At 33.6% G+C, this 13,707-nt stretch overlaps 1 protein-coding gene across 2 annotated transcripts in view; it reads right to left on the bottom strand.

The window, feature by feature from the left end:
* Window positions 1-1,378: 1,378 nt before the first annotated feature.
* The window catches only part of LOC113398899 (uncharacterized), a 37,426-nt gene continuing 25,097 nt past the window's right edge, over window positions 1,379-13,707 (bottom strand). For both annotated transcript variants that reach the window (XM_026637842.2, XM_026637841.2), the window contains exons 2-5: window positions 5,227-6,894; window positions 4,612-4,845; window positions 3,155-3,437; window positions 1,379-2,828 (exon numbers count right to left, since the gene is read on the bottom strand). In XM_026637842.2, coding sequence (XP_026493627.1) covers window positions 2,626-2,828; window positions 3,155-3,437; window positions 4,612-4,845; window positions 5,227-6,792 — 2,286 coding nt within the window. In that variant the 5' untranslated portion in view covers window positions 6,793-6,894 and the 3' untranslated portion in view covers window positions 1,379-2,625. The remainder of the gene's footprint in view (window positions 2,829-3,154; window positions 3,438-4,611; window positions 4,846-5,226; window positions 6,895-13,707) is intronic.

The raw sequence follows: 13,707 nt of genomic DNA, 5'->3' as shown, positions 1-13,707 counted from the left end.
ACTTTGCTCTTCGAGTTTGACAAGTAGATTTAATGTTGCCATCCATTGTAATAAATTCGAGAAGTCAAACTCATTGTTAAATATTAGTTTAAAATTAACTATAAATGTATCAATAATTAGCGCATATGACGTTGCATGTGTAATAAATAAGAAAATCATGTAATAATTTCGATACCAAGAGTTTAAAAAACGTGACAAAGTCGAACTAACTGTAAGTGTGTGATAGTAAATATTTTTAAACGTTCTTATGCGTTACGTTTATATTAAAAATGCGCGAAATTTGAAAAAATGATTTAAATTTCGAAATCTAAATGTACGTCAAGACGAAATTAATAATTATATAAGTAAATGATTTTTTTTTTCCAATTTTTTGTTTTGGTATGCCCCGTCGATAACTTTAAATCTACGATTATTCGACTGTCTAAAGTTATAAAATACTCTAAGAAAAACTATATTAAAATATTGCCTTAATGTTTTAATTTTGCCATAATTTGAACATGTGACATTAGGACCACCTAACTTAACCTATTTATACCACAGATAATCACATGATTTGTAATTTTTCTAACGATTTAAAATGTTTTTTCTTCTATGTCATATCTTAATTACAATTACATCTCCCAATTGTGGTCGTATCGTTACCTTAAGTATATTCATGTTATTATCTATGACAGAGACTATTAATGGGAAGATCTTTGTCACCAATATGTTTCGTGGGCGTTTGGGGCAGTCTTTGGTAAGTTTAGAATTCACCTAATTTAACTCACTATATTGCTTATAAATGTCAGTAGAAATTAATACACCAAAACCCTATTGAAAAATATTAAAAAGGATAAAATATATTTAAATATCTTACTATATATATATATGTATATATTGTTATTTCCTCTCTATATATTCTCACTAATTGTTTGTTTTATATAATATTCATCTATGACTTATTTAATACCTTTAGTAATATGTTCAGATCGATTAAAACATTCCTAATCCAGCGTTCTTTATTAACTTTTATCTTGAAATTTAAGTTAGAAAAAAATAAGTTGCTAAAATATCATGTCGTCAATGTATGCTATGAATATTTTTAATAAAAAAATATTTCTATTCTTGGGTATTTCTAAGAGATGGTATACAGCTGACTGTGTATTTACTCAAAACTGTGTATATAACATATCCTGTAAGGATAGAAACTTTTAGCAATCAATAAAGCGAGCAAATAAACAAAACATTTCTGTTCCCGTTAAAAAAAACCACATCTGACATGATACTTATCATAATGTCTCAAACTAAAAATGATTTATACCAAAATTATTGTTTTAAACCTCGAATTTACAATAACGGAACTTAATAACATTTATATATTTAAAAAAAAATATAATATTTTCTTTTTTTGCTTTGACAATATAAATTTAAATTTGAAATAAACGCAAATACAATGCTTATCTTGACATTTACTTCTTTTTTTTTTGTGGCTGTCCACTTCCACCTTATGTGACTTTCCGTTCCCATCTATTACTTAACTTACTTCAAAGACATTCTAATAATTCCAACCTTACAAGCATTACTACAAACAGCTCAAACAACACTATAAAGCCACTAAACATCAACTGTGATTCTAATACCAACGATCCTAATCCACACTTCCAACTAGATTTCTATGGATTTCTATACATTTATATCGTAGCAGCTATCGTCTCCACTTTTGGTTAATATTTAGAATACTTTTAGGGAATCGTTAATCGTGTCCTTAATGCTAATCATTTTCCATTGTTTATAAGACTTGGTTTTATTCATTTATATTTATAAAACTAATATTTCACGCGAATCCATGTAAAAAAGTACTGGGGCTACACACAATTTAGTTTGGATAAGAAAATATCGTAACTGTGTCATTATTAACGTGTGCATAGTTAACAATTATTTCTAGAGAACATAAAAAGAGCCCGAGGATTCTTTATCGCGGTACGTCCGGGATACGAGACTTCGAAGAGAGCGAATTTTTTAAAATGTATTGAATTTGAGTTTAACATGTTTAATAACAACTTTTTATACATTTATAGTAGGCACCAGTTCACACATATCGGGGGGGGGAGCGTAGCTCCATCTCTCACTAGCAATGTCCAGGTTAACTACGGATACCAAAGGCGATAGCGATCCTGTTGTGTGTCGCACAACCTTAATTTATTGATCGCTGGATCGCGCGAATATATTTGAATCTTTGTTTATTATCTTACTAAGTTATTCTAATAAAGCAAATTTTTTCCTATATTACACATATTAAAGGTATTTGTTTCAAAGTGAATAAGAATTCTGCGTAAAGTATCTTAGAATTATAATATTCTTAGTGTCTGCTATAAAGTTCGTCCTCACGATGGCTACCTTACTTTCTGTTTTCTAGCATATTATTTAAGGTCGCTTGGTAATACGTTGGTCGGTTGGTAATACATTTGCTTCTAACAATTGAGTCAGATACTTCAAAATACCTGAACTCTATCATCCTACATCATCTTTTTTCTATAAATTAGCTTACATCTAGTCTGTGTATAATTCCTACTCTATAACCTTTCTATGATATTCTAAATATTCAATCACATATTTTCCAGGTTATTTTTTGTAATCTTCTAAAATCTACAAAACAAGTTTACCGTTCTGTTTCGCTTCACCGTTTACTTGTGGCTCATTATTCTGTGTCTTTCTCTTGCGAAGAGAGTTGTATTGCCTTATTTGATTGTAAATTGGCATAAAAAATAGTATTATACCCGATATTCCGATAAAAACTCCCGATAAGTAGAATGACAAATCATAAGAATCCGTGATGTCGTAGACCCAACCTGGAACGATACAAAATTAAATGTAATTATTTTTATTTAAAATAACTACGCACACTGGCAAATGGGCCACCTGAATTTGTGGCCATCACTGCTTATAGAAATAGGAAGTCTAAGAAATATTAACCAAAAAAAAACATCCCTTACATCGTGCAACTAACCATGAGATGTTATGTCTCTTATACTTACATTCTCACCCTTCAAACCGTAACTTAACAATACAAGCTATTGCTGTTTGCCGGTAGATTATGAATTGGAATGAATATAGAACAAGGAGGGGAGATATAAGAGGGTCACCGTAGAATTATAAAAAGAAGAAACATTCTTACCAGCCAATGGAGGTCCAACAAGGTTCGCCAGACCTTGAATAAGTAGCAACAATCCATACGCATTCGTGAACTTCTCCAGCGTTATCTGTTCCACAAGAATAATGCTCGTAAGGGAATAGTTTGCGGCAATGAAGGCACCAAATGCTCCAGATGCAGCGGCGAGTCCGAAATAGCTGCTGAGAAGTGGCATGATGAAGGTAACAACTCCACACAGGATCATACAGACTGCGTACACCAAGCTAGGGTTCGCGCACTCCCAGTCACCCACCCATCCTAAGAATATCTAGAAACAAACAGAAAATGCGCAACTATTAAAAGTGTAAACGTTAAAAGTTGTTAATTCATAAATAATTTATGAATTAAGCCCGTAAGCGACATACTTTTACAATAGTGTATTCATTAAGCCGTGTGTTTGTTACATTGCCTTGTAACAAGGTCGTTAATGTTTTATTTCAGAGCGACCGAATGATATAACATAATTGAATCATATTTAGTTTATCCTAATAATATCAGTTATCCAGCTGTTCAGAATAAGTTTTTCTTAACAATAGATCGTAGGTTTAAATCGCTAAAAGCATGACTTTTTGCTGTACCTATTTGTGCCTACAATTTCGTGCTAGAATAACATAGGAAATATGCCAGCATGCCTGCCTGGAGCAGTAAGATTGCCTTCAAATCATTTTTAAAAATAGAAGACGTGGCCTTGCCGGGACACATTTACGAACCATTTTTATATTTAATTGCTTTCATTTACAGCCACTGTTTCCACACAATTAGAAACTGTTATCAGATTCATCTTTCAGCGTTAAAGTGGCTTAAAGCATCGTTGGTTTCTATTTACTCTTGGATTAAAAGTATCACTTACAAAGATTGTTAACATTATGATTTCATATCTCAGATTGAGGAAACGCTAAATAATACCAACGCGAGACGCTCAGGCACGTGTAGCGATTACATAAATCAAACATATCATTTGAGTGCTCGTTATCAACACTTTTAAATTGAAATGGGTCAAGTCAACACCGAGCGATAGCACTGCTGGTGCTATCAGAAAATCATCTTTGTTTTTCGTTAACGCAACTTTACAGATATTTCATTAATTTTCCCTGGAGCTAGATAACGTATATTCGATGATTATTGTCGAAGCGATTTCGAACTTCGCTTCCAACTAATTATTCAATTCGAAAGATCAATTGTTAAATCGAAAAAGCCGTATGTGTTCATTTTTTCCAATTTTCCAAAATCGGCAAACGAATTTGTCACTAATTCAAATTATATAATTTATGAGATTCCTTGAAGAGATAACTCTGTGTGTTTATATTTTCAATCTGAATATTAAGACATGTTAATTCGCGAACTCAGTCTTAGTTATATAACAAAACATCTACTATGTGTAGGCAAATAATGGAAGATTATTCCAATATTCCTTTACTAGTTCTACCATTTCAGAGACTTACCTCTCCAAACATATTAACAATGCCAATGATGGATATCAACATCGATGCCTGCGATTCATTGAAGCCCATGTTGAGCCCATTGTCTGCGATATACACGTAGGGTACATCGTACCACATGTAAAGGAGAAAATTGGACATTGCGAACACAAGAAAGGCAGGGTTACGGAAGTGAGAAAAGTCCAGAACGTCCACAACCAAGTCCCAAAAGTCCCAAAGACCGGCATACCATTGCACCTGAAATGAATCAAAATTTAAATATTATTAATTTAAATAAAAATACAGACATTTTAACATCTATGTTGATGTTATGGTTATGTTATGGAACATAATAAATAATGATAATAATTCGAACATAACTGTAATTGATAATTTGGGAAAACATGTATGAATTTGCATGTATTTTTTGATAACTGTTATTTCCAAATTTCTTGAAAATAATATTTATAAAATCAAAGCTCGTCAATAAAAATCAAATTTTAAAAATATGAAATCGTTTATCAAACAAAGGAGAAAAAGGTACTGAAATGTTTTGTCTTGTCTGTCTATTTATGTATGGATTCAATGTTTATATATACTGTATTAAAATCTGTAATATAATGTTTTTGATCATCTTACCTTTCCTTTGGCAATAGTCGTCATAGAGTTTCTGAAAATATTAGGGCAGGAAGACGCACGTAATCTATATCGATTTATATTAAGCATAGCCCCTCTATACGTTAAGGAATGTCTGTGTATCCTTAGATCTTTTAGAAAAGCTGGCGGCTTCTTCGTCGACCCAGACGCCTGCCTCTTTAACCAAAGGGACACAGCTGCTTTCTCGTTTATAGGCGCTCTTGTTGTGGTTGATCCTTGAGCACTTGGTAGAGATGATGGTGATAGAGTCCCAGGAGTATTGATTCCTGGTGACATCAACGCTTTAGGTGGTGACTGTTCGTGTAACCGCCCACTATCACTAAAACTCCTCGATGGTAACATCACGCCTGGGTAATTCTGTGCTAAGAGAGCATAAGCACGTCCTCTGTTGGACATTAATTCAAATACTTCTAACGAAACTCCCTCGCCTCCGGTCATGAATGTAGGCAGGTCTACTAAGGAACTGAATTGTGGAACTATTGATGAAGTAACTGCCTCTATATCCACTGCATCGTTCACTTTCATCGAGCCGGCTGCACTACTTTTCGTGTCTGAAACGCTGTCCACAGATGCCGCCACGGAGCCGAAACGTTTGTTTCGTTTTCTCTCTCTTCTCCTTTTTCTCTCTTTTGCTCTTTCTTCGTTCATTGTAGCTGTCCATGGCAAATCACGGAATAACAATCCACATACGGCCATATTTAAGAAAAATCCCGCGAGTATTAATGTAGTTCCACGCCACCCATATTCATCTAATAAGATATATGTCAATGGCGCAAATATAAATGTGCCAATTCCACTTCCACACACGGAGATCCCGGTAGCGAGTGAACGTTTCTTTTCAAAATAATAAGCGACGATAACTACGGCCGCCACGTAACATAAACTCAGTCCAAATCCAGCCATGATACCGAATGTAAGAAACAGTGTCTCCATGTTATCCACGAAGGCAGAAATGACAAAACCTAGAAACGCTAGTATTGAACCAAATATGGTCATGCGACGGCAACCATATCTATCTGTTAGAAAACTTGCGATAGGTCCCGAGAGCAGCGGCATCGCCATAAAAATACCGGCGATCCATGCGGTTTTTCCCTTTCCTTCGCCGAAGTACTCCAAAAAATGTGGGAAAAATACGCCGAAGCTGAACGTGATTCCATCGGCGATCAGGTTAACCATGAACGAGGCAAAGACAATGACCCAACCCCAACCGCCGTCAGGGGGCCTGGCTTCAGCGATCGAAACGTCCTCATCGTCAGAGCTGGAACTGGAACTGGAGCCGGTAAGGGACACCGGCACGGGCGGTGATTGCGCGTCGAACTGCACGTGCAACGGACGACCGGCTCTACGCGGCACATCACTGACACTAAGCGGATCGCGGAGCAAGGGCTCGCTCTCGGGAATAGAGGGGAGCGCGCGCGGCGCGGGCCGCGGAGTCTCTGGTTCATTTAAGGTCTCCGCGGGAGGGGAGTCAAGGGTTCCGCGGGATCCTCCTTGGAGCGGCCGAGGGTTCGCGCGATCCGACGGCGGCGAGACGCGTGCGCGGTCCATCCCGGTAGCGCACGGCGAAACTTCGCGCGCAACGAGTGCAGCGCGGGGTCACCAGTCCGCCGGGCTTCCATGCGTACACCACACCGCCGTCGTGACCTCATGCTGAAAATTAAAAACGTATAGTTTAGTTAATCATTTTATTAAAACAGCAATACACAGAAGTAAAATATGGGTCGGATACCACTAAAAGTGTGATTAAGTTTGAAAAGAGTATTTTTCACATAACTTAACCTGCAAATGATCCTCGTCTAATCTGAATATTAAACGAACGATATGAAATGGGTATTTCACTTTACTAGGAATATGGTAAATATGATTTTAATAAAAAAAATAGCGCTCATTTTAATTGAAAGCCTTTCAGTGCCGCTCCATTTAACAACAAAAGAGGTCAAAGGATGTATCTTAAACTATCTTAACCGCTTCGATTGGCAGACAAAGCTAGACGTCGCATCGTGTCGGGTTCAATCTTTTGCTAACTATAAGTCACATGAATAGATACAAGGTCTTTGTACCTTGATCATAAGTGTTATTATTGTATCTGTGTCATTCATATTAGCCAATATGCCTTAATTATTATTTTATTCGTTATTTTTAATAAAAAATACTTTCGAATTTAATATCGACATTTTATCTATCTACTATAGATAAAAATGTGCGCATCGAGTGGAAACCACTAAGCGAAATCTAATGAAACATCATGTCGATAGCATGTATATGGGTCAACGTAAACGGGGAACACTATTATCCAAGTAAATGAAATCCCAAGGGGTAGTAAAAAGCGAAGACGCTCACGCAACACAAATTTCTTATTAATCACGTAAATGCAACATTACATGCATTAACGAGATGATATGTATTCTTTTAATCTTTTTTAATTTTAATACAATTTGGAATACTTTTAAATAAAAAATAAAACATTACTACTTAGTTTTAAAAAAATATTTTTGATAAATCCTTGTTTGAGTTATTTATCAATATAAGTACATATTTATTTTTATGTGAATGGATAGAAGTGTAGGCAAAGATTACTCTGTTACTCGTAAAATAAGCTAAGCGCAGTATAATAATTAGGATTACCTCAGTAACTGAGATATTTTTTTCATTAAATATATGCAGTTGAAAACATTAAACTGATTTTTTATTTATAACCAAGTAAATTACTTGGAAAGTAATTATAATGATCTCTCCGCCTGTACCCACTGTACTGATATATCTTCCTGAAGGCCGTACGTGTCTTTTATTACGTGTACATTAAATTATCTTATAGTAGCAATAAAAATACGGAATTATATATTAAAATAATATTAATTACTGTGTAATCAATAGAATTGGGATATATTAGTCCTTCGCGTCTTTTTAGTTATTTTATAAAAACCAACTGTTAATGACTTTGATCAATTTATATGCAACGGAATATTTGCCATCTTAAGATGTCAGACAAATTCATAGGAAATATTTTGCCCGTTATTTATCAACCAAAGAAGACAGTACGCGTATTTTTTTTTTATTTATTTAGGGTTTATTAAAAAATATATACAGTTAGTTTTGTGACCTATCTATAGGTGATAATATATATACTTACCTCAAGTGTTCCATAAGAAAATCAAGCAAACAACTAAGAAGCAAGGATAAGTGCTCTACGATATGACTTCAACGAAGGTTAACAACCGCTGTTTTAAAGCTGACGGTATATCGTATTTTTTCCCGCAACATTATAGAATAACTGGTCTACCAATGGTGAATATCTCCATTGTTTATGTTAGAAAATAATTTTAGACTTTTCATTTTACACGAATAACACTAGACATTTGAAATAGTGCAACAAATATCTATCAAAAAACATTCGCTAAATGAAGTGAATAAACACAACATTAAACTGAGTCTGTTCAATGATTCGATAACGCAATAAACCAAGCCAACTTTGCAGAATAAAATGGTACTGATTTTCGAGCTCAACGAGCGTTCAGATAATTAGATAAAAAGACATAGTTATTAGAGCATTGGTATGTAAATTTAAGCTAAAGATACCACATACTATTCGATATACTATACGAATGAAATAAATAATTGTTAGCTTGAAACGATTTTTACTTTCTACATTCAAGATACCTTATTCCGAAAATGTCCCTATATATGCACTACTGTAAATCTATTGGCAAATATGGGCTAATTGTCAATAGACTTAGACTATTGATAAATATATTAGCTAATTGCAGTTTACTATTTAATGTAGGCAAAAGCGGATGACCAGTCATCAAACAAATATTAATACCATTAAAACATCATATTTCCCTATAACCTCAATATAGTCTTGGATTGACTTCCTCGTTGGTCTATTGGCTAGGTATAATAGGAATAAGGCTGCAGTTCCGAGGTCGAACTCGGGATTGATAAAAAAATATTAGAAAGATAAACATCAGGGATCATAAGGGATCAGAGTGTGCGTCTGTGTTTACGCACACACTTGGACACTAAAATATGTCCTGCGTAGTTGAGATCTCCTTTAAATTAGCTGCTGTGGCCGAAATTGGTCATGACGCCATCATCGTAATTAAGAATTACCCAAATGGCCCTCCCCCAACACCGCAAAGATTAACTTCTACTCTTTTTCTGAATATTCGACCCAATCACTGTAATGGCAACTGTCATTGTAAAGACAAAAATCTGTTTCTTTGGTTCTACAACTTTTCTTTATAATATATCATCCAATATATCTTTATATCATGTCACAATTCCAAAAGAAAAAGGTAAGCAAGTGTTTAATTAAAAAGGTCGTATTTGCCATACAACGTTCGTGAGTGTTCTAGGTTTAATTAACAACACAATTCATGTTCCGCCACTTCTAAACTTGAGCAATTTGTGCCAACAAAGATCAAAAGTCAAGGCTATGAAAAAACCATTCACAAAAAAATAAATAAAAAGAATTGCTTTTTTCTCTTAAATTCTATACAATACAAGAATCTTGTAAGAGTGTTGAAACTATGACTTTGTATTGATTTTTTTCATAGATTAATATAAGACAAATAAAAACTGTCTGTGTGTGTGGCCGAATTAAGTCATGCAAATCTTGAGGTCTGTGATAGGTTCAATACCAATACTAAATTTTGTATTATAGCAATTATTAAGTAGGTAAGTATTGTAATATTAACACTTATTAAGTGCATCCTTTTTTATAAAAATAAATAACCTAGAAACTTTCGTAAAAATGTCATAAAATTATTACTATTTAAGATTAATTTTTCTCACGTGCCGCAAGTCCCCAAGGCAAGACGGGGCCTTCGATTAAATTTAGTATGAAAAAAAAACGTAACCCAGACAAACAATAATAATTCTTCATTTATTTAAATAAATATACTCGTTGCTTCTTTCGCTGCTTAAAAAGAATCAAAACATCGGTATATTTGAGCTCCGGCCTCACCTTACATTTAATATATCGAGTGATGTTACATAAGCACATAAACCCTCGTCACTTCATACACTAAATTTTGAGTACACATATTACAGTAATAGATTATTGACCTCCAGCCCAAGGGCGTCGGCGAAGTTGACGCAGAGGCCGAAATACGAATACGAATTCGAAATTTAAATAAATTAGTAAATCATAAATAACATCAAGCTAAAAAAAAATATAATAACAAGCATATCGTCACAGCTGACAATCCAACACAATAGCATGATGCATAGACGAGTTACACGTCGATTGACGAATCTTTTGTAGAAAACACAATGTATATAGATAGCACATGTGTTTGACGTATCACGTAATCAAATATTTACGAAAGAAAGACGTCGAATTCGAGCTCGCGAAGGATCTTTGACATCGCCAATATTTCTGAACAGTATTGACATTTACAATTCATATTTAATAGTTTCATTTATATGTTGAGCTCTTAATAATCTTACCAAAACTTTTAACAGTTTATTAAATAATCTGTGGTTTCGCTTTTAATGAAAATACATAAATAAATGACCTACATAGCCGATGTTAAACATGATTTCTCTTTTTCTGACATTCGAAAGTAGAAGACTTAGTATTGTTTAACAAATCCTAGCGACATTTATAGGTATATATATGTAAACCGCTATATTTCTACATGTATAATTAATGACTTGACATTTTAGTTAAGTAATTTAAGTAAAAACTAAAATTTATTACAGACAAAGCAAAGATATGAGCAAAGTTCATACGTAATAAAATAAAGTAAATGCCACGTGATTTATCATCATTATTATTAATAAGGCCTTGTTTATACCTAAAATATTATTGAAAAGATTAGTCATGTAGAACATTATTATCAACATTTCTATAACGATGCGCTTACCACGTGGAACTAACTCAGTGAATATCAATGAAACTGAACACAGTTATAACATACGAGCGAGAACTTTAATGTATAGATAGAAAATAGAGCTATTCTGTGTGAGCAAACGAAACTCGAAACTCACCACATGATCATCAAATATAAAAAAGTCATATGCGACATAGACTATAAAATTTATAGCATCTATTAGATACAGACAAAAAGCGTATTAACGCGGTAAAAGTAGGCTTTCAGTATAAAATAAAATTCAAAGTCACTTCCTACAGAACTACTGCTACAGAGCACTGCCAGCGATGGTAATGGCCAGAAATAATTATTATTCCATACTTTATATGAAAACAAAACACCAATGCGTTTATATTACATAATATACTCAAAAATATGTTGATTTGTTAAGAAATGTGGATCCACTTTTGGCAATCATATATGCGCAAATTGCGTTATTTGCATAATCAGAGTTGAATTTGCCAAAAATCTAGACAGAATAAGCAATTTCTTTAAAGACAAACATGTGAAGATGACGGTAATGACGTCCATTTACTGGCAGAAATCCAGTTTTAACGTCTTCTACCAATGATTTATAATGTTTGTGTACGATATTTAATTGCAGTAGACATAATGGCGGCCAAATATATGCCAGTTAGACGTAGTGAAGTTAAAATATATGTGATAAATGTATTCAATTTGATTAATTTCAATGTTTCCAATAGTTTTCATAGACTTGAAATTCATATTACGGTATTAAATATTAAAAATACTCTTCGGGTCGAACTAAAATGACCATTGAATTAAGAACCAGACTGTAAATATTCCACTGTTCCGTGGTTCGGAACTCCAAACCATATATATACATGGATACATGCCTACAAATTTTCATCTAACACATGCAAGTTAATTTACGACGTTTTCCTCCACAACACAAAGATTCGCGGTGTTCCAAACAATGGACCATCTTGGTCATCTCTCTATCTTTCTCTCTCTCTCAGTTAAGTCATAGATTTCTAATCTGGTAAACAGCGAAGTTTCTAGTATAAGATGAGATCTCGTTATAAATATACATTTGTGAAACTTTTTATAAAAACATCGTGGCGGCTACTATGATCATGATTCAAGACTAAATTTTATCTTATCGTTACCATTACCCAAAACACTCAATTCAGCTTGTAATGATGAATTACGAAATAAAAATGGTACGCAGATAATGATAAAAATTATATACGAAGCTCAAAAAATAAAAGGCAAGAAAACAAAATCAATATGGGCCTGACGGGACGCCTGGCAGATGCGAAACATCGAAATGAAAGTTATTAAATAAATAAATTATTTATTAGAGAAAACTAATAAATAAAATTAATAACAAGAGTATCTTTATTAAATCAAATACAAATTTATTTATAATAATGTAAAGCAACGAAATATTTATTATAATATTCTATACGTTGCGCACTCACAAGAAAGTAGGGGGCGGCGATGAAGCATGACGTCATACGAGAGGACCATGCCGTATGTCGTCACGTCACACGAATCGTTCTCCCCAAGTCGCCCCACACGTCACATCAAAACTGATTTTACCGCTTCCTGTCGATTCATCATGATCAGATTCATCACCATTATCCGATATAAACAGTTTACGTATTTCTACTTAACCTACATTCAATATAATAAATACAAACGGACAAATATTATTAGTTTTTGTAAATTGTAACTGTATTTCGAATGAAACATCGTAAAATTACTCTTCGGCAAAATTTCATTCGAAAGATCTCTATCATAAACCATACTAATATTTTGATCGTGACATGTCACTGAAAACCGTCGTCGAGACTTTCTCTGCAATTTGAGTGCTGTTCATTTTGTCACACTATATTTCTTTGACTAAACAAGTAATACCACGTTTCGTTTGTTTATATTTTGTATTGGTACTATTTCTTATACATCTCCACTAATCTACACTAATATCATCAATGCGAAAGTAATTGTATAACGCGGCCAAACCACTGAACCGACGAATTTGGTGAAATTTGCTATGAAGCAAGCTTGAAACCCGTATTAGGTCATCCTGTATGTCTAACACCATACGATCAACCCTTAAAACGCGAGCGAAGACTTGTGTATATATATATGTAATTCCGTTTGAGTAAATTTGCTAATATTTAAATCTGTCGCCAAAAAAGACAACAAATAAATACGTAAAGCAAACACATTATGAATTAAATGTAAAATAAAATAAAATTAAGAAATTGTAGAAAATATAACAAAAAATGGCATTAGATGTTTTTCCTCGTAGATTTCATAAGATGAATAAACTTCAAAATACGTATTTAATTACCTAAGACCCAAAGTGACTACTATTATACAATCACCTATTTTGTACAATCAAATGACTATATTTTATATTATTGGTTAGTTTCGTTAACTAGTATCAATTAACACATAAAATCATTCAATTTTAAATTGATACTTGACTACTGTATCAATTTAAAATTGAATTATATATAAATTATACAATGGAAACGCGACAAGACAATAAACAGTTTTAACTTGTCGATAAATTAGGTTTACATCAACGAGCAATCGGACGTAATGAGCCATC

This window comes from Vanessa tameamea, chromosome 9 (assembly GCF_037043105.1).
Source record: "Vanessa tameamea isolate UH-Manoa-2023 chromosome 9, ilVanTame1 primary haplotype, whole genome shotgun sequence".
Classification (NCBI taxonomy): domain Eukaryota; kingdom Metazoa; phylum Arthropoda; class Insecta; order Lepidoptera; family Nymphalidae; genus Vanessa; species Vanessa tameamea.
Note: the sequence above shows the minus strand (reverse complement) of the source record. Positions and strands in the feature narration are given on the sequence as shown.